This window comes from Rutidosis leptorrhynchoides, unplaced genomic scaffold (genome assembly GCF_046630445.1).
Source record: "Rutidosis leptorrhynchoides isolate AG116_Rl617_1_P2 unplaced genomic scaffold, CSIRO_AGI_Rlap_v1 contig283, whole genome shotgun sequence".
Lineage (NCBI taxonomy): Eukaryota > Viridiplantae > Streptophyta > Magnoliopsida > Asterales > Asteraceae > Rutidosis > Rutidosis leptorrhynchoides.
In genome coordinates, this window is record NW_027266528.1 from 42,405 (window position 1) to 63,735 (window position 21,331).

General features: G+C 43.3%; 2 protein-coding genes and 1 pseudogene across 2 annotated transcripts; 2 read left to right on the top strand and 1 right to left on the bottom strand.

Moving 5' to 3' along the window:
- The first annotated feature begins 911 nt into the window (after positions 1–911).
- On the top strand, positions 912–3,902 carry LOC139882552 (zinc finger protein VAR3, chloroplastic-like). The gene is made up of 6 exons (XM_071866851.1): positions 912–1,435; positions 2,712–2,829; positions 2,916–3,250; positions 3,327–3,458; positions 3,526–3,642; positions 3,740–3,902. The coding sequence occupies exons 1-6, from the start codon at positions 912–914 to the stop codon at positions 3,900–3,902; spliced, it is 1,389 nt and encodes a 462-aa protein (XP_071722952.1).
- Positions 3,903–4,595: 693 nt separating this feature from the next.
- Positions 4,596–6,219, bottom strand: LOC139882553 (1-aminocyclopropane-1-carboxylate oxidase homolog 4-like). Its single transcript, XM_071866852.1, has 4 exons — positions 6,212–6,219; positions 5,606–6,076; positions 4,940–5,327; positions 4,596–4,844 (listed from the first exon to the last, which is right to left on the bottom strand). Exons 1-4 carry the CDS (start codon positions 6,217–6,219, stop codon positions 4,596–4,598), a joined length of 1,116 nt encoding a protein of 371 aa, XP_071722953.1.
- A 47-nt stretch (positions 6,220–6,266) lies between these two features.
- On the top strand, positions 6,267–13,456 carry LOC139882554 (phenylalanine--tRNA ligase beta subunit, cytoplasmic-like; annotated as a pseudogene).
- The last annotated feature ends 7,875 nt before the right edge of the window (positions 13,457–21,331 follow it).

Here is a 21,331-nt window from a genome sequence, read left to right on the forward strand (position 1 = left end):
TCTTTCAGATAAAAAGGAAAATAGCTTCTAGTTTTATTTTTCTAGGAATTCTTTTCTGGTTTCATTTGATCATGTGATGGTACTTCGCGCTAGTATTTTGGTGCAGATGATTCCTTGTAATGTCAAATTTCCTGCTCAAGTCTCCCAGTTTGAATGTGCTTACTGTCATTTTGCTCTTCGCTCGTCTGCACAACTAGCACTAACAACGGTATCATACACCCACGAGCACGCCTAGACGAGCTTCCACCGCCTGCAAGGGACCCCACAGTTGTTGGTCTGTCTCCGAGCCCCCGCTGCTATCTCTCTCTCTTCCTGTGTATCGCGTGTCGAGTCTAACCTGGCCATGCTGCTGACATTGCTGAGCCAGGGCCTGATCTAGCCGATGCCTTATACAATGCCGGAGGGCTGTGACCGTGGTGGTTGTTAATTTGGTTGGGAGTTTGCGACCCGTCAAGCCATCTGTTCTATACTCAACGGGGGCAGCGGAAGAAAGAAACGACCTTAGCCGACACCAAATTTGGCATCGCTCTAGGCTAGGTGGTGACGCCAGGTGTTCATAACCTCGGCTGGGGCTGAGGCAGAGGGAGAGAGAGAGATTAGCTTTGTGGGGCAAGCAATAGGGATGGGAGGCTCGGGTGGCAAGGCGCGATATCGAAAATATTACATACGACAGTTGTGCCTGAGAAAATATTGGGACAACAGTGGCATGGTGGCGCTGGTGTACCGTTGGCAGAAAGAGAGAGAAGTGGGGAGAAAAAGTGGGATTGTAATCTGTCTAATTGTAATTTCAAATTTGGATCGAAGTCCTTCAAAATTACGATTAACTTTAGCTGATAAACCTATTCCTATGGGCCAAAATGTCCCCATGTCTTTGGGCAATGTAATTTGGCGCGAGATTTCTCCTTCCACAGATGCGAGCGGTAGCCTGTCATTGCGTCAACTTCCCAAAACGTCCAAACGCGAGCCTTCCGTGCCCATCTGCCGCCAAAGCGCGCGTCCTCTCAGGCTCAATGCACAAGCTCTTCCCAACAAGTCGTTGGCATCTGAAAAATCACTTCCCCAACCTCAGATTCGTCGTTACCTCCGCTCGTTCCCGCCAGTACACCGATGCCCCGAACCCCGACTCCGAGCTCGACTTCTCTGGTAACAACGATGTGCTTGGGGAGCTCGAGTCTTCGAAACCAATAAACCCATTTCCCCGATTCGCTCCGGGGATGGAGAATAACTTCCATAGGACGGGGCACTCTGAGTCGACGGCGGCTCAGATATCGCATCCGTGGCCCGAGTGGGTGGATTTGATGGTGCTTCTGTTGAAGGGAGGCTACTTTGATGCGGAGGGCAACCCGTTCCAGAATGTGGAGTTGGGTCCGAAAGATTCGAATCTCATTAGAAACGCATGCCTGAATTTCGCCCGCGACAGATACGACGTTATGAGGTACTGAATGTGATGACCCTTTGGCTGGTGCGCTTTACCTGTTTGATTTAATTACAGAGACATTGGGCTTTGGTGATGATGGTGGGGTATAGACCTCTGTGCCTTCTTGAGGAGTATATATTTGTGGGTAGGTGGGGAAGGGATTGCTCATACGAGCTTCAAGAAAGCTCAGACTTTTCCAGGTTCTTGTTAGATTTTGCATACCCACCATCATATTGTCATTTAGAGATCTAACTGTGTCACGTTTGACTGTCTTTCCTGGTCAATTTATATTTCGCTTGCTTTGAGGCCAAGAACCTGCTATTTGTAGGAAACGGAACTCCACCGTCTTCAAACCAGGCCAAGAATCACAACATTGTGAAGGAAAGGAGTTTTCTTCTTTCTTTGTTCGTTTTGAAAACCTGGAGAAGAGAGAATAGATAGTTTTCCTAGGAGCTTGTGAATGGTCATGTTGTTTTGGATAATATCACCATGTCATGTCAACTATGAAGTGATGGCCTATTATCATATATCTATAGATTTATAATTTGTTTTTTTTTTCACGAAAAACGAATGATTTAGAAAATATTTTCTTAAAAATGATTATTTGTATCGTTTGAAATTATTAGTCAATGCTAAATATTTTCATAATTGATAACAATAAATGTCTAAATATTTTCGTGGATGATGAAAATATTTTTCTTCATTAAGTTTTGTAAGTAATACAAGCGACCATTTTTTAGAAACTAGACATTTTCTCCCGAGCTTTCTTTTATCCAGAATTCTGTTAGTAAGCTAAATCTAATATCGTTAAAAGCACCTTTGTTGGCATCTTAGTTCATCTTTTTCTGCATAGTGGCAACAACATGGTGCCTTGTGTGCATCCTCCTTTACCTAGAAAAGAGAATCCACAGGACTCGCCTTTAGGTTTCAAGCTTACCCATCCACTATCAGGCCTTTCTATGTTACTATGCCTTGCTCTCGAAATGAAGTATTTGACTAGAACCTGGAACCGAAGATTTTCGATGACGTAACCTGAAAAGAGGCAATTCATATTACATTGGGCATGTGATAATAATACATATCAAGAATTTAGCTGGTAATCAATTTGACGGTATGCATTCTGATTTGGAGGTTAGCTATTCAATGTGGCTAATGACTATCCAACGCAATATCATCACCAAATAGGTATCCGACAACATAGCTTTACTTGAGAAATCGGAGGTTTCCTCATTTGCAAATAGAAACAGTCGCTTAACTCATAGTCAGAAGGTTTTAACAAGACATTTCCTGATAGGTATTTGTCAAAGAAACATATTCAGGTCATAGCAGAGTGTGGATGCCCCAGCACAGACAGAAAAGTGGTTAACTCTGGTAAGCGCTTGAGGGCGCATGTGGGCATCGATGAGGGAAATGTATGTCCTCTTCTTAAAGACTTGCAGTAATCATTAGATTATATGGTTTCGTCAGTCATATTCATTACAGACAGCTGCTTTGCCAGGTTTGCAGCTCCTGCAACTTGAGGGGAAACTGTGAGAGAGCATTTGTGAAGGCGCGTGAAGATGAAGGAGGGCGCACAGTTGATGTTATGCGAATCTTGTTGACATACGGACTTGACCCCATAAGCGATACTGTGGAGAATAAACCATGTCTGACTAGAACAGTTAAGGAATCAGTCAGAGCACTGCTAAAGCAAATGGCAGAGTATGGCACCGATGTACTTGGCTCTGATTCGTTGAAATCCACCCCAACTGGTGATTTATCCTCGCATTCAAGTTCGGAAGAGAAAGGCTACAAAGATGTTCCAATGAAACAAGGAGATTGGCATTGCCCCAAGTAATGCAATTGTTAACATCCTATTGATTAATTTGAGTTTTGCTCCGAATATTTGATATGATTCTGCATATGGCAGGTGCAACTTCTTAAACTTTGCTAAGAACATCAAATGCTTGCGATGCTATACTTTTTCTCAGGAAAGATTGAATCAACTGCAGGAAGACCAAGATCATCTTCCGCTAAAGAAAGGAGACTGGATATGTGACAAGTGATTGCTTCCATGCCTTTTCTCACTTGTTCACTGATTTGTGGTGACCAGAGCTCCTTGCTTATAGAAACTGTTGCATTTTGCAGATGCAATTTCTTAAATTTGCAAAGAATACTAGATGTTTGCGGTGCAAAGAGAAACCCCCGGAAAGGCTACTCAATCCTGGGGAGTGGGAATGTGAATCGTGAGTTCTTGCTAATCCATTATTTTAGTTAATTCCTACATTGAGCAGTTATAGTTGTTCCTGAGCTGTTCTGCCCTTATGGATCTGTGATTGGTAGGTGCAATTACATCAACTTTAGAAGGAATATGGTATGCTTGAAGTGTGATTATAGAAGGCCCAAAGCATCAAATTCAAAGGGCTTGTCTCAACGAGATTATGATGCTGGAAATCACAATCAAGGTCATGGAGCCGTTGAGATAGAAATTCTATGGTGTCTCTGAGGAGAAATAGTCAAATGCGAGTCACAAATAGGTGGAGATTTGTGGATGGAGAGAATGGGGTCACTGAGAAACCAAAGTTAACAAACTCATCGAACGAGGTTTCTGGAATTCTTGATTTTCCAATTGCAGGAGGCATGAGCGATGTGTCTCGTGACACAGAAAAGAGGGAAATGTGGAAAATGAAGATGCTGGAAAGAAGCAGAATGACCTGCAGAGGAAAAGGCAAATCCAGAGGAGCCACGCTCATCCAGAATTTATAGGAAGTCCGAATCACCAGACTTTGAGGACGATGAAGAAATGGCTGAATGGTTCGGCAGTGGGAAGACGTGAGTATAGATGCCTGTACATGTAATTGGCAAGAATCAAATTCATTTGTTTCGTTGCGTCTATAGGTTTTCCAGGATACTGCCTCTTATTTTCCAGTGGACAGTAAACTATTCATCTCGTGCAATCTTGCTGTTGAGTTCCCATGTCGGTGATTGGTTCAATCTCTGTGGAATGAGTTTAGTGAATCCATCGCACAAGTTACTGTCTCACATGGAATATGCAACGCAATATATTCAAATTAACACCATAAGAACAACAATTACACAAGGTTTAGTAGAGTTTAGGGGAAGAACCCAGTATTTCCTTCAGTATTACAAGGAAGCATCTTATTCTTTTATCACCTCTTTTGACCTATGCACCTCTCAATCATGCTCTGAAGTAATTTATTAGGCTCTTCCCATCCAACCCCTTGGTAAAGAATCTTCTCATGTATTCGTCGAAGGTGAACTGCCGATAAGCAGCGGGCTTATCTGAAGACACAAGCTCTGGGAATGGGCCGAACTCCTTCTCATGATTGCTTGGGTTGCAGAAAACTGCTATTGACACACGTGGCTCTTGGCTGGGGTTGGCCAATACCCGGTGGTCCATGCTTTTGTACTCATCGTTGGACATGATCTGGAAAAATCAAAAGCATGTGAATAGACTTGTATTTCACAGTAGAGTGTAACTTTTCAACTTTCTCAGGTGATAAGTCCTTAAAGGGAGTTTACCTGAAGGATGTCACCAATGTTCACAACAAGAGCACCTGGGACTGGCGTCACATCCACCCACTCATCGCCGTGCTTCACCTGCAACCCGCCGACCTGGTCCTGCAGGAGCACCGTGATCACTACTGGGTCCGTGTGGGATGTCAAGCCGACCGTCAGGTTGGGCTGGGGACAGTACGGGTAGTAATGCCCCGACATCCTCCTTGTATCCAAGCACGTCAATTCCTGCAGCTTGCCGGGACTCAATCCCAGCCCCTCGCTCAACAGCCCCAGCAGGATGCTCCCCAGCCGTTCGACCTGCTGATTCCACTCCAACACCTCATTTCTGCACACCTCAGGGATCTCTTCCATGTCCGCTAATTTCGGCCCCAGCTGTATATGGAGTGTGTCCCTGCATATTATCATTCCAGGCATTAATTGAACTGAATCTTTTCGCTTGCCCATTTTTTTTTCCAATGATATTTTCTTTCGTTTGTCAAAATGAATTCTCTAACCGTATGATGCATAATTTGTCAATACGACAGTCAACACATCAGGATGTGTCTCTGCCCTATTTTCAGACATAATATGATACATCAGTTCAGTAGTGTCGTTTGCCGATCTAGCTCTTATAAATCTAATTTTCATCAATTTCATGAATTTGATCGCACATGCTCGTGGCTTACTTACCTCCAGCTCGCCGCTTTGGAGAGGAACAGGTCGACGTTGGAGAAGAAGGACACGCCGGTGTCCGACTGCCTCCGGTAGATCCTCGCCTTCGCCTCCGCCGGCTGCTCGTGGAAGGCCTTCACGGCCGCGACGGTGCGGTCCAGGACCTCCGCGGGCACGCCGTGGTTGACCACCTGCAAGAAGCCGAGCTCGCGGGCGGCGCGCGCCACCTCCCCGACGACAGCGGGGCGGCGGGCGGAGTCGCAGCAGCCGGAGAGGTCGATGGTGGGGATGGAGCCGGGGCGGGGGCGGGCGGGCCTGAGGTCGGAGAGGGTCTCGGGCGGGTGGATGAAGAGGGGAGGGAGGGAGGCGAGGCCGGAGTCGAGGAGGCCCTTGACGCCGAGCTTGGACTCTTCGAACTGCTTGAGCTCCTGGGCTCGATCGAAGGCCTGTCCACCGCTGTCCGCGACGCCCATGGCTCGACTCTGATTCCTGGTTCGATCGATGTATGCGAGGGCGGTGGGGGTGGCGGTGGTGGTGGTGGTGGAAGTGAGGAAAGAGACGGGGGGAAGGAGGAATGATATGAACGAAGGACATGGCGTGATTGTTCATCGGTCAAAGTCAAACCCCGCCATCGCATAACGAGGATAAAATATTCAGTGGTTAGTGCGCGCCAGGTCATATGCTGACCTGGTGCGCACAAACCAATGAAATACCGGCACGTGTCCCCGAGCGGGACCCGCTGGAAAAGGAAGGCGCTGATTTTTGGTCGGCTCGGCTCGGCTCGGCTCCACCGCGAAGAAAGGACGGTCATCGTATTCCTCCCGCTCAAAACTTTTTCTCTCTCTTCACTCGAATTTGCTGGGTTTTTCTCTCTCTCCTCTCTCGCCTCTCTCACTCTTCCCTCCCTCTCTTTCTCTCCGACGAACAGGACGCGACCTCCCAGTCTCTCTGTGCCCTCCCTCTTTCCGACCGGCGAACCACCGCACGGGACCGGCGAGAGGACCGCGAGCAATCGACGAACCACTGCACGGGACTGGCGAGAGGACCGCGACCTCCCTCTCTCTCTCTGCCCTCCCTCTTTACTACCGGCGAACCAGCGCGAGCAAATCAGAGGGGATTTTTTTTTTTTTTTTTAAAGGCTGAGGGGGTTGGGCTTATTTGTTTGTGCTGGCCAGACGACGGAGAAGGCGACCATCAGAAAGGAGAAGCACCTGGAAGAGGAGACTGATGAGGACGAGGGAGTCATCTACAAAATCGAAGTTCCGGCGAACAGGTGACTGCGAAGTTGATTCGGCGTTCGGTTAGATGTTGTGTGTTTCGGATGGGCGCGCTCTTCTTTTCAACGGAGCGCGCGCTATTTCTTCCGCTTCTGCCTCTCTCTTCCTCAAGCACTCCTCTCCTCTCTGTCCCGAGTCCTCTCACTCACCCCAAGCGCCCCCCTCCTCTCTGTCTCGAGCCCTCTCACTCACCCTAAGCGCTTCCCTCCTCGCCTCGTTCTTGGTCGATGATGGCGGAGCTCTGCTTGATGGCTTCGCATGGTTATCCGCCGAGCCTCGTTCTTGGTCAGGAGCAAGGGCGCGAGCAGAGTCGTCAGGGTGAGTCTCGACTTCTCTCGGTTCCTCTCGATTCCGTCCGTCGCGGATTCGAATCGGAACGAACTGGGTTTCGTGCCTAGGGATTGCCGAAGCGCTTTGGATAGCTTCCGTCGGTTGATTCTTGTGCGGTGTTGTCGATTTTGTTCTGTTGTCGTGGCAGCTCCGTGCTTGCTGCTTGGCGTTCAGTCTTTGATTGGGTCGTGTGGTGTTTTAGCTCTGTAGCTCGTCGTTAGCTGCGGCTTTTGTGAGTTTCGATGCTGCACTGTGCACGTCGTTGACTGGGCCTCTGATGTGTTGCGGAACTCTGGTTCTCTAGGAGATTCATCTATGTAAGATCTCTTGATCACGAGTTTTTTGTTTTTTCACTACTCTTTGTCTAAAAGATTGAAATTTTACAACTCCATCTTGACCTCCGTGGCTTGATGCTCCAAGCTTGGTGATTTCGGGTTTAAAGAGTGCTGCGAAGTTGCAATTAAATTTTGCTTTTCATTGGTGCTTGCACGTTGCGAAGCTTTGTCTCTGTTGATTCTGACCTCCTCAATTGTTTAGGGTGGTTTAGATCTGTGTGCAGTGATGTTTGCTAGGGATTTTCTTTTGTTCCATGTTAGATTATAGAAATGGCTAATGTTGGTCAGGTGTCGGTTCCTTGTTATTTTGCATCCTGCATTCGGGAAATCTAATTATGGAAAGTGCAGGATCTTCAGCCAATTTTGCCTGCTGCTAGGACAAGACAAGACATTATAAGATTGGGATCCATGACCCTCAGTCCTAATCAATTGAAGGAGGCAGTGGAACCCCTATATGTACTGTTAGCAGCAAAGCGGTGTGTGCAGATTGATTCTGTGGAGAAAGATCCCGTGATTCTAGATTTGCAAGGTATGCACGTAATACTCAGTTGAAGATATCTCTCTCTCTCTCTTTTATTTTTTATTTTTTATTTTTTTTAAAAATCAATTCACGTTATATGTCAGCTTGTCCAAAAGGAGAGACCTTGAAATAAAGTGCTCGCGTTCCTTCTGGGTATAATTTATTTCTCATGTAAATTTGTTAATTACAAGCTTCAAGTCATTGATTTCATTTGATGAAAATCTCACCCTTCATGCCACAGAGATAATGAAATTTTTTGGGGCCATTATTATTTATCACCCTTACAGTTTTAAATCGTCTTACCACAAAACTACTTAAGAATATGAATTTGTATCCTTTTGCAAGTGCTTGATGGTATAAGCAATTATATTAGGCCACACGAATTTGTAGAATCATACGCTTAATGGAAACTGAAATTAGCAATTTATTCATGGCACTTGCATTTGTATGGTCAGAAAATTCATGGAAACTGAATTTCAACAACAAATGGGGGATTACTGTTGAGGTTGGTAGAATTGGCTAAAGTGCTGAACCATTTATATAGGTTTAGGAGATCACTGAAACCAAGATCTGCTTCTAAAGAAAACAATATAGCTTTTGTAGGGCATGTGTTGCAGTGCTCTTTGCAGTTAAACAAGTTACTTGTCGTGAGAGGGTATGGTCAAGTAATGGTTTATTTATTATGATTGCAGATGTCCACTCAACTACTGGGCCCCTAGGCACCGGAATTGCCGAACGATCCACCATGCAGAGAGAAGTCTTTGAGTTTAGCATGTCTGGATTGAGTTGTGCTGAAAAGGCTGGACTAGATATGTCTCTAGTATCTGATTTAACGGGTCTTCACTCAGTGGAAACTGACATGCATCGCCTGCCCATCATTCCTTCTCTCGTCTACCCTAACTTTCAATTTTCCACTCAGAGCGCTCTCTCAGATTTCATGGGAGATTTGGTCCGAAATTCAAAAATAACCATTAACTCCGATGGTAGAGTCTTGATCGCAGCTAGTGGGGCTGAGATGAAGGATCTCCTCTCAATTGTAGCGGAGTTTACCTATCGAGGAACTTAACTCAAGGGAGAAAGCTTTCGATGCCAGTTCCTTATGACAACAACCACCTCATATGCTTAGTGGGTCATCGCCTTAAACCGTTGTTAAATTGAGCGTATCTGTTTGTAGATGAACATGCAATTGAGAAATGCCAAATTGTTGCCTGTTATATTTGTGTATGCGCTAGGCCAGTCTTTAGCACTTTATGGAACTGTATATCTACCTCAATAAACTTATTTGCTTCTTAACAGATCTAACTGAGTGAGAACCTTAGTTGTAAGTATAACATGTGGGAAGTAAAATTCTAAACCACCCCATGTGCATCAACTTAGTTGCTTGACATTAGAGAAGCATGACCCTTGGAAGGAAATTAAGCTTAAAGGCTACAATAAGCAGGTGGGTTGAGCTGACATCTGGCATTTCGCCATACTGCTGGGGGATGTTTGTGCTCAGAAATTTGCATGCTTTTGATGAACTTCAAATAGTGTTATTACATGGCTTCTGCCTTATGTATGTGAGAGCCTCTGACCCAAGCGTTATAGAATCTTCGTTCAACAGTATATTAAGTCAATTGTTTCGTTTTATATGTTCCTGTTTATATTCTTCTTCTTATTTATATTACTGCTGCAAATGTGTACTTTTGGAAATAGACTGCTCATATCCTTATGTCACACTAATTTTCTGCATTATGGTTCTTGATCATTTCCAGGAAACTGCAAAAGAGGAGGTAGACAAAATTATGGTTACTGATGCACCACTTCTCTTTCCTCCTGGACAGGTACTTCTTGCATTTTCCGTTTCTTACAGTTCTACTTTTACTTGGTTCATGAGCAAATTTTTAGGCCCGGCAACTTGCTTTCAATTTTTGGATAATTTCCCATTAGGTTTATATACTCTATATGAGGAGTATAGATTTGTTCGAATAAAAAGGAGTTGAACTCATGTCAGATGCTTCAACGTGTTAAATGGGTATCTGGGCAACAGAGAAATATGGTGCAGGAGCAATTTTGTAACCTTCAGAAATGTTGGCTGCAATACCGGTAATAGTGGATGTGTTTGGAAATTATAACTCTTGAGCGCATCCAAGATCTTGGTCTCTACCTCACTGAATAAATCCTTTAGAATCTCCTTAGTTTGATGGTGTAGCTGAACTCCCATGTTATATTCTTAAAGGCTTTTTTATGTTTTCTGGTGCAGCTGGCATTGGCGGCTTTGCGTCATGCTAATGAGGTGCATAGAGTTCTGGACTATGAAAGGTTAAAAGCAACTCAATTTTTTTTTTTTTTTTTTATGAAACCAACAATAAGAATTACTTGCCATAGTTGTAATGATGATTGGGTCAATTGAAATTTATGCTTCTTTTCAGATACCTAGAGAACATGCTCATACGCCAAAATTCCATTCACAGCAGCACAGAGCTCATTCAGCATCTGAATGCGATAGATTCCTCGGTAAATCCTCAAGTTTTCTCGCATTTATCTCAAAATATAAAAGCATAACTGGTCTTGCGATCTCAATTCTAAAATGCAAGTCATGTGAACCAAATGCCGATTCAACTTCGCAGTCACCTGTTCGCCGGAACAGCAGGAATCAGCAGGTTGCAAAACCTTTTTAGATTTGGTCAGCAGGTTGCGATATTGACTCCTTAATGCTGTTGGCTTTATTTTGAATCATGTCATCTAGAAACTTCATTATTTAGTTATAAGTCAAGTTTTCAAAGAGATGATGGGTTTATCATCATTTTAGTCTGTATCGGTAATTAATGATTATTCTTCTTGATAAATTCCTGCATGTAGTGTAGAAATGACTATACTATTATAATAATAAGGTATCCTCTAGGAAATGCACAGATACGACTTGCTTTGCCTCGAAGGGCTTGCTCAGGCCCTACGTGTATTCAATAAGCAGGAGGAGACACCTCAATACAGTCTTCGTAACATCAGCAGGGGATCAATGCTTAAGATGCATGTAAAACCAGAGGTACTGATATGTGAGGATTGATCTGTCTAGATTGATCTATGCTGGAATCATTTATTACTTGAGTGACCATTTATGTGTTGCAGACCTCACAAATCCGTCCATACGTTGTTTCTGCTGTCTTAAGAGGGATAGCATTTGATGAAGCCAGTTATAACAGCTTAATTGATCTTCAAGACAAGCTCCATCAGAACATTTGCCGGTATTAATTTTTGGACCTTTAACATGCAGCATAATACCTGTTTTCCTTCTCTATTTCAAGATTTCAGGTTGAGAGGGAGTGGCGGGAGGACAACACATTTTTGGGAAGCTTTTACTGTGTTCATTTGAACCTTAAATGTAAAGAAGAGTGACCGTGATCTTACATTGAGATGCAACGTCCTATATGGCTTGTCCAGAGCAATGGTTTTAAAAAATTGTAGTGACTATTTAGCTGTCATAGCCAAACAGTGTGGGGAAAGTGATGCTTCATCCACTTTTTGGGTGTCTTGCAATCAACAATTTGACAGATATTTGTGATGTATAGTCTGATTGATTAGCGAGCATCTACATTGACTGAAATGATACAGTTGACTAAGCTTCTTATCACTGAAAAGGCTAATTTTTTACTCCATGCAGAATTGTGCTGTCTCTGCCGCCAATCATCAATGGTGCACATCCGGCAAAAACTTTAAAGACAAAAAATGTTCTTATTGAATGTACTGCGACGGACTTAACAAAGGCTAAGATAGTTCTAAATACAATGGTGAGCATACTCAATTGTTTGTCCTTTTCTCTACACCCATCCTTCTGTATAGAGGACTAATGCGGGCAAGTGTTTTCCTTTAGGTGACAATCTTCTCAGCATACTGTGGGAAGAAGTATGAAGTTGAACCAGTTGAAGTGATATACTCTAATGGGAGTCATTCGTATATTCTGATTTGTCCCTATACAATATGGAAGTGTCCTTATCTTATGTCAATGATTCAATTGGAGTCGCCTTGAAAGCTGAAGAGGTATTGTGAATATTCATTTCAAGCTGGAGTTTAAATGTTTGCATTAGGTGGATGTGAGCTTATATTAGAGTTGGTTGGTTATATTATTCTCTCATCAGTTGAGTTAAATTTTTTGTTCGCCATTTGCTATTGTGCTATTTGTTGCTACAATGATATCTAACAATGACCTTGTTTTATTTATTGGGTGGCCATCTCTCTCGCTCGCTCTGTCTCTATCTCTCACCTGAATGGTGTGCAGTGGTTGCCTTTGTATCTCTCACAGGTGCGCGTGAGATGGAGAATCGATTACAACAGTCTTAAGTGACCATTGCGACGGAGACAACCGCCACCATGGGGGTCGTTGTGGTGTTGGTGTCGCCCGCCATCGAGGAGGACATCACTGTTGTCCTAGAGTTTCGGGGGCAGTCATTAGGTCTAGGTTTTCTTTTTGTTTGTTTGATTTCTTTTCTAATCCTAGTATTTTATATTGTAATTTTTCAGTAATTTATATTAGAAAGCATTTGTAGTACGTACGATTATATATGAAATGAGTCGTCGGATAAGTGATTTGATATAAAGAAGTTCGAGGATTGTAATTTTCAATCCCTCATTTTGTTCCATCTAACTCCATGCTGCCCTCTGGTCAAACACAACTTGATCCTATTTTAGAACAGAGAGATCTCAATCTGAGATTGCCGACTCTATTTTGTTTAGATAGAGATAAGGGTAAAAAATGGACTCTCGATGATAACAACATAAGAAGAGAAAACAAAAGAGAAGACCTATTTGATTTTCTTTATATATTCACTGAAGAAAAAGAAAGAAAAATTGAAGGGAATCGATTACTTTGTATTCGATTTGAACAGAGAAAAGGAAAAAGAGTTCTGGTCTAGGACAAAGAAAGAGGAAAAACTCAAATGATTTTATGTCCCCTCGGCAGTCCTTCCTATCCAACAGGAGACCAAACCATTGCTGAACTTAGAGGCGTGCCACCATCGCCGCCACGGACAGTGGTAGGTGGCAACCGCTAGTAGAGAGGGCTGAAATGCGGCAACATATCACGCTTAAGAGGTTTCGGATTTCCCTTTCTTGCGTTTTTCCGCTTAAAGGACACAAGAAGGTGCTGAACCAAATTATGAACCCACTTAGGCAAAGCAACTGCTATAATCATAGAGGCTAATCATGGGTGTGGTTCTGGGGGGATTTACATAAAAAGCTTAGATCTACTCAAAATCGGCAATTTTCTCTTGTTTATGATCTGTATGCACTACTTCAAAACAGGGAGGGAGGTGGATTTCCGCTTCACTGCATTGACTCGAGTCTAATGCACAGTGCAGTACCGAACAAGATCCATAGAAGAGCTGTATATCAGATCGTGACCACGCAACCTGTTTTTCTGGGTTCATCATGAACAATCACATAAAATTTCCTCCATCTAGGACATGCCCAAGCAATCTTCAAAGTAATCTGAAAAGAAGGGTGGTTTTTGCTTGTCTTCCCCGATACCCTGAGTAAACACCAAATATGAAATGGATAGCTATATGTACATTCCAAAGATTGATCCCAGCAATTATAACTATTTACATATTCCTCTCCTGAAACCCCCCGGCGAAGAGAGGGAAGCAATGAGGTTGAACATGCTGTACACTTGATAAGAATAGACAACTTTACAGTGGCAAGAATTGCACCTAAGAACTTCCATAGGCAGTATCGGGGACAATTGACCAAGCTGTACAGCACTAATATGGTGATGACCACTCCAGCTTCTGATACATGTCTGCGAGTGCGTTATAAAGGATGGCAGCAGCTGGCGGCCTCGGCAACGAACCAAGTAGTATGTCCAATGCATTTATAGACTGGCTGCCATAAAATCGGCAATTTTCTCTTGTCCGCGTTGTCATGACACTGCCTTGAAGGGAGCAACCAACAAAAGCACCTGCCAATTATTTTATGCAAAAGTTGAGAACAATTAAAGACCTTCAGAAAGCGAAACGAGCCCCACAGACTGCTGGCAATGAAATGATAGGAAAATGAGAAATACAAATTCTAGACCTCTCCAACTTTTTACCATGAGCGTCTCAATTTAAGTAGGATCTATGACAAATCAAGCTCAGTGTTCTCTCAAATGATTGCTTATTCAAAAATATCCCTGCAGAAGCTTTCTCAACTAATGTCTCTCCCTTTTCCCCTTTCTTTGGCACTAAGAAAAGGGCAACAAGCAAGCTTCTCAAGAAATGCTCTTTGTAGAAACTTTTTCAACCAATGATCTAATGAAAACAGCTTCACATAGCTTGAAATGGTAAAGAGTATCATCATTTTATTGAATATATAAATAGCATTTGTGCAAGAGCATTTTAAGTAATCGGAGAATAGTCTTTTACATGACTGCCTAAGGACAGATACCCATGCCATACAAGCTAGACTACATAGCTCACCTCAGCAACAGAGACAAATGAGGAAGAAAGAAAGTGAGAGAACAAGATCCTTTGCAAAATGAGCAATTTTTCTACATCCCGAGAACTGTTATTGCATCCACTTAGGACTTAATAAAAATAGAGAAATTACTATCACATTAAAACGGTTAATAACATAGGATACTATCCATGTTTTTTTGCATAGCAATGTATAGATACCCCAAAAATCAGTCCAGAGGACAACTCCACAGTTTAAAAGGAAAAATAGCTATATAGATGAGTACCTTTACTGCAGCTGTACGTATAACAAGCAGCACAGCCACCATCCCCCACTCGTACATCAGCTTCAGCAGCCCTTCCAATGGCACAAACTGCTGCACTCAAACCAGCCCCAACTGAAAAATGAGCAGTACCATCAAATGTCTTCACAGCCTCAGTTGATCTCAACACTATAACAAAGTCTGTCAATTATCCTCCAGCCTGCAATCACCCTTGACTGGTTACTATTGACTGGAATAAGGATATCTCTACATAAAAATATAGCACAAAATCAAACATGTCTTGCAGGGATAATCTTTTCATTTATGTATTTGATTTTTACTATTATTGTTGTTATCATTTCGGGAGGAAGGGGAATCGACTAAAGATTTCTTTAGTTGATTTTTATGTTTTATGCAAGACTTCTTTGCTCGAGCTTAAGCCACACAAGCAGAAGCTATTAATGTGATAGACATGTTAACAGAAAGGGAACGATTATAAGTAACACAAGGGCAATCTCTGGCTCAGGGACTTCTCCCACTTCCACAAAAAAGCAAAACACAAATTCAGAGAAAGGGAACAGAGATGCAGAAAGGAACTTGAAAACTCAATGGCAACATGGTAATCAAACAAAAAGTCCAAATCTCATCCTGAGAAATACTGTTCTTAGATAGAGTTCCAGAAAGGAGAAACAAATGGCACATTCCATGAAATAGAAGGATGACAGACCAGACATTTACAAAGGAAAATTCTCACAGAGACCATGGAAATGAAGCAGACAATACGTCAAGCATTCCGGATGGAGTAAAAAATCAAATTGGTGTTTATTATCTAAACAATCATTTTGAGCACGTTGATTCACGTGGTTAATCTGCAGACTGCATGAAAGCCAAAAACACTTGTTGGTTCCGACGCTTGGCCCTTAAGGTTGATGAAATCAAAATCCAGGTATACGATAAAACAAGCCTACCTGTGCTCCCCACCCTATTCCACATGAAGAAATTGCAGAAGGTGGAGACCATGAGCTGTCTTCCCTACGAGCAACCACAAGGCCTGTTCCAATATTGTAGGTTACCATCATACCAACTTTCACAACAGTAATTATCGCATACATGACTGTCTCGACCTGCTGATTTACACCACCAGATGAACACAAAATACACAGTAGTTTATGTAAATTCTCAACTTCCCTGGTCAGCGATGCTCCTAAATCAATTGCATTTCAAGAGCTCTTTCAAGCTGCTAGATGCCCACTGTTTTCTGTCACTTCGCAGTCACCTGTTCGCCGGAACTTCGATTTTGTAGATGACTCCCTCATCCTCATCAGTCTCCTCTTCCAGGTGCTTCTCCTTTCTGATGGTCGCCTTCTCCGTCGTCTGGCCAGCACAAACAAATAAGCCCAACCCCCTCAGCCTTTAAAAAAAAAAAAAAAAATCCCCTCTGATTTGCTCGCGCTGGTTCGCCGGTAGTAAAGAGGGAGGGCAGAGAGAGAGAGGGAGGTCGCGGTCCTCTCGCCAGTCCCGTGCAGTGGTTCGTCGATTGCTCGCGGTCCTCTCGCCGGTCCCGTGCGGTGGTTCGCCGGTCGGAAAGAGGGAGGGCACAGAGAGACTGGGAGGTCGCGTCCTGTTCGTCGGAGAGAAAGAGAGGGAGGGAAGAGTGAGAGAGGCGAGAGAGGAGAGAGAGAAAAACCCAGCAAATTCGAGTGAAGAGAGAGAAAAAGTTTTGAGCGGGAGGAATACGATGACCGTCCTTTCTTCGCGGTGGAGCCGAGCCGAGCCGAGCCGACCAAAAATCAGCGCCTTCCTTTTCCAGCGGGTCCCGCTCGGGGACACGTGCCGGTATTTCATTGGTTTGTGCGCACCAGGTCAGCAGATGACCTGGCGCGCACTAACCACTGAATATTTTCTCCATAACGAGGGATTTCACGCCAAAGCGTCACGAGAAAATATTGGGTACGTCTAATGTTCCAGCCTGGCAAACAAGAAGGCGCTCGGAGTGCGACACGTGTCCTCGTGGGACCCACGTCCTGGAGGAGAAAAAAAGGCGCTAATTTGAAAAAATTTCAGTCCCGGTTTTCTTTCTTCATGCCTTTCTCTCTCTCTACCCTCGCTCTCTCTCCCCGACGAACTCCCTCTCTCTCTGCCCTCCCTTTTTTCCGACCGGCGAACCAGCGCGAGCAACCGACGAACCAGGAGGATGCCGGCGAGACGACCGCGAGCAACCGACCGGCGTGTGACCTCCCCCTCTCTCTCTCTGCCCTCCCTCTTTCCGACCGGCGAACCACCGCGCCGCCCTTCCGGCTCTGGATCTGGCCCCTACTCGTCCGTCCCCTGCTCTCTCTCCCCTCGCGTCTCTGTCTGCCCTCCCTCTCTTCGCGGCGAACCAGCGCGTGACCGGCGAACTAGCGCCCCCCTCCGGCTCCAGATCCAGCACCGGCTTGTCCTGTACGCTGGATATCTCTCTCTCTCGCGCGCGCGCGCAGACACAAAAAGCGCGCATCCATCAGATAGTCCTGCTGGTCTGATATGGTGGTATGAATGCACTCTTGATGACTTTGTTCGAATGAGGTAGCCTATTCTTTTATCCCCCTTTAGTTTTCATTTTTCTCTTTATGTATAATACTTGGAAGTGCTAATTATATCACTTTAGATCTTTACCAGTCCTTGTCTTTTTCTGAGCTATGATTTCACTTATTTAAGATACTCTGATTCATTGATAATGTTTAGTTTTTTCATCAGTTAGTAATAAAATCTTCTGTTCCTTATTCTTTTTCAGCAGACAAGTTCTGGGGATACAACTGGCATGAGCACTGGAACTTCTTCGGACATTGGAAATGCAGGTTTACTTGGGTGAGTTCATTCTTCTTTAGCAGTGCATTGTGCTTACATGGCAAATCATTGTGGTTGGAAAGTAAAATGAAATGGCTTGGAGGCTCTCTCTGTCACTTTGATGGAAAAAAGTTTATTCTTTGTGATGCATATTAGTATTTATGCCTTGCACATCATACCATGCAGAAAAAGCGAAAATTATCCCAGCAGCAATCTAGGAAAGAGATGTCTGTAGATGTAAATGGAAACAAGCAGTTATTATCGTTTCAACAGTCCGAAATTAATTTTTCCCTGCAACCAGTCAAGGTTGGATTTGGCATTTTCAAAGCCCACACATCTTCAACAACGAAATTCACAACTGCACAAAATGACAATTATTGTCACTGCTTATCTGCAAGTTCGTCATATGCAGATGAGGTGCCTCCTGGAAGAACTAGTGATCAATGTTGTTAATTGGGATTCAAATAGGAAATTTAAACCGCATTTTTTGAATTGTGAATCTGATTGAATCATGAATGGTAAGATATAGAATAAATAAATAGAAGGATATCTTATTGAAGCCTAGCTATTATTTGTGAGAATATAGAAAAATATTGAACAGATCATTTTGAAGAAATATCACCTGATCATGCCAGATGAACCCAGACGACCTATGTAAGATATTCAAGGAAATAACCCCTCTTATCAGTAAAATTGTGATTTGAAAACATCCATGCTATGATTCGTGTTTAAATCTTGGTGTCATAACCTTCAGGGCCAACAATCACAAATGTAGAAGTCTTGACTGAATTGTAGTGAATCGTACCTAATCATAATGAATGGTATACGGATCATAAGATTCATTTGCAATTCAGATGCATCTCCACTTCTAGTTGCAGAATGAAATGTTTTGTGGGTGAAATCGATTTGAAATCATAGGATTTCAACAACACTGCTGGTGATTGGCTGTTCCCTTAAGCTTGAAAACACAGAAAGCAATTCTGTGTTTTTTCAGTAACACCTTTCAAAGCACTGAAAATGGTGGTAGTCAAAGGATGCATTCTCCTTGTAATTTTCTCGGGATTTAGGGCTGTTGAGATAGGGAATCTGAGAGCATTGTAGATCAAATACAATCTTGAAGTTTTATGATTAGAGAAGTACTCTGTCAGTGCCAGAACTTGGCGGCCACAGGTTACAATGGTGGTTGTTTCTCTTGCAATTGTAGGGGAGTATCTTGAGTCAGGATTTTATCCTCTCTTATATGGTGTTTTTTCATGAATTTTTATTGACCTAAGGTTGCAATATTATGCAGATGGGCAATGAGCTCCTTGACTCTCAAAGGAAAACCTTCAGAACAAGCACCTGTTGCAACTGCGAACTCCAGCACTACTCTTACTTCAGCTTCCACTTCCAGCTTTGGTATGGCTGCTGTTCATTCATTGATATTCGCTGAATGTGTTCCCCAGAAGCCTTTAGTGGATATTGATACCAGTCTAGTTATAATTTGTTTGCATAAAGCTTGAGCTGGTTTTGGTAATGGTAAATTTTATTACAGACACTGTTGTGCATGAATGGTTTGTGCTAGGATTGACTTTCTTGCAGTCTTACTATATGCAGCTGCTGCAGTGTTTTCTCTAAAGGGAAGGGGTTTTTGAAAAATCAATAGCGAGACTAAGCCCAGATGGATCATAAATTCTCTTTAGAGTCACAGTGCATGCCTTTACTCCGCAAGATGTTTCTTCCTACATTATGGACTGTCAATATAAACCTAGGATAAAATAATTGATATGTACATCACCATGACTTTATTTAATATAATATGCATGTTGTGTTGATTGGTTTCTTGGACAGTTTCAGGGGTGGAGACTCCAAGCACCACAACGGTTCATGCTAGTTCTAGCACAGACTTGTCTGATCAGCCCGTACCTGTGTCACCGACATCAACCGATGGTTGGGGAGAAGTGGAGAACGGAATTCATGAAGAGCATGAAAGTGACAAGGATGGTTGGGATGATATTGAACCCCTTGAAGAGCCAAGCCATCTCCTGTTCTTGCTAACATCCAAGCAGCTCAGAAAAGATCAGTGTCGCAACCTGTTTCACACTCCAAGCTGCCAGGTAATATGAATATATTTTGCTTGATGCCGATCGTGATGAATGCTCATAGTTTGCTGTGAGAGTGCATTGACTATAAAGACCTACTGATGATTTGTCACTTGACGACTGAACCATTAGACAGTTTTTTAGTCCAAAATGCTATCTTCTGTTTGAAAAATTCATTTCAAATCATTATAGTTGTTTCCGGTATCTGTAATGTCCAGTGAGTATGCGATCTTCAATAGTAACTAGAATATTATAGAATGAGTTGCTGTTCTGGATGATTGGTTCTGAATCACATGAATATGTGTGTGTGTGTGTGTGTGTGTGTGTGTGTGTGTGTGTGTGTGTGTGTGTGAGGGCCAGTTACAGAGTATTCAAGTTAAGAGGTCGTGGTGGTAATCATCTTTTGGTCCTTTAACGTCGAAGGATTGTTGTTAGAAATGAGATTTTACTGCAATTAATAACTTTTGCATTTTGATTTTGATAATGCTATTTGCTGCCGATACATCCGGCAGGCTTAAGTATTTTAATTTTGATTCTCAGTGACGAGTTTGAGGCCAAAGAGTGCAGTGAAAGTCACCAAAAATTAAGATGATGATTTGTGGGGATCCATAGCGGCACCGGTTCCAAAGAGCGCCTCAAAACCTGACTGTAAAACCTGCCGTAACAACGGATGACGATCCATGGGCTGCCATAGCTGCTCCTCCGCCTACCACCGCTGCCAAGCCTTTATCGTCCAGTAGAATCTGAGGAGCTAAACCCACTGCTCCAAAATTGGGCACACAGAATAAACCGGACATCGTCATCCGGAGTGTAAATCAGACAGATCAAGAAACAGGAACGCTAGAAGAATCTGGGAGCCTGTCCATTTTTTTCTTCGGGGGGTGTGGTCGACCAATCAATCATAGCAAGAATCGGCACACATTCTGTTCGCGATAAGTTCTTTCTTTCTGGCAAAATTTATCATGTGTATCATTTCATTTCATTTGTAATATCATTTGTAACCACTTGCAATGTGATGGCTCTTTTAGGCCGGACAAACATTAGTTACTGCTTCACGAAAGCGGGTGCACAAGTTGGTGCGTGTTTGCGACAATCTGAGTCCCCTTCTGTTCCTCCTGTGTACAGCCATTGAATCGCAACTGCGGTTCGGCTGCCTGTGTGAGCAGCTCTTTCACGCATTGTCTTGCAGCATGTGGTGTTGTGTGAGGTGAATTTGATGGAGATGTATACTATATCACAAGAGAAAGAGTTGACGCCACAGAAAATGTGATAAATTTATCTCAAAATAAGTTTTCGACCACCAAGACACAAATTGATACATCCAGTTGATGAGGACTTGGAGACGGGCTTATCAGGGCACTTTTATTTGCAGTGGAGGGTTCACAAGAGAGCTCGGTATGAAAGCCATAGCCGATGGCAATGCAGACCTGGTATTGTACGGTCGTCTTTTCATCGCCAACCCAGATTTGGTCCTGAGATTCAAGATTAATGCACCTCTGAACAAGTATGTTAGGAAGACTTTCTATACCCAAGATCCTGCTGTTGGGTACACGGACTACCCTTTCCTCGATAGCAGGAAGCAGAAATTATTGTCGCGCCTATGAGTCCATGACTAGGTTTTTTGTTCAGATTATTATTGTTGTATAAGATGCTGTGTTTTGCTTTTAGTTGGTGGGATTGAATTTGCTAACCGGAAGATTAAGCC

Bases quoted from the DNA above. Each gene is read 5' to 3' on its own strand.
- LOC139882552 (XM_071866851.1), top strand. From the start codon at position 912: ATGCGAGCGGTAGCCTGTCATTGCGTCAACTTCCCAAAACGTCCAAAC. The intron at 2,830-2,915 runs GTATGTCCTCTT...CTGCTTTGCCAG, and splicing joins TGGGCATCGATGAGGGAAAT to GTTTGCAGCTCCTGCAACTT. The intron at 3,643-3,739 runs GTGAGTTCTTGC...TGTGATTGGTAG, and splicing joins GGGGAGTGGGAATGTGAATC to GTGCAATTACATCAACTTTA.
- LOC139882553 (XM_071866852.1), bottom strand. The intron at 5,328-5,605 runs GTAAGTAAGCCA...GATAATATGCAG, and splicing joins TCCAAAGCGGCGAGCTGGAG to GGACACACTCCATATACAGC. The intron at 4,845-4,939 runs GTAAACTCCCTT...TGATTTTTCCAG, and splicing joins ACATTGGTGACATCCTTCAG to ATCATGTCCAACGATGAGTA.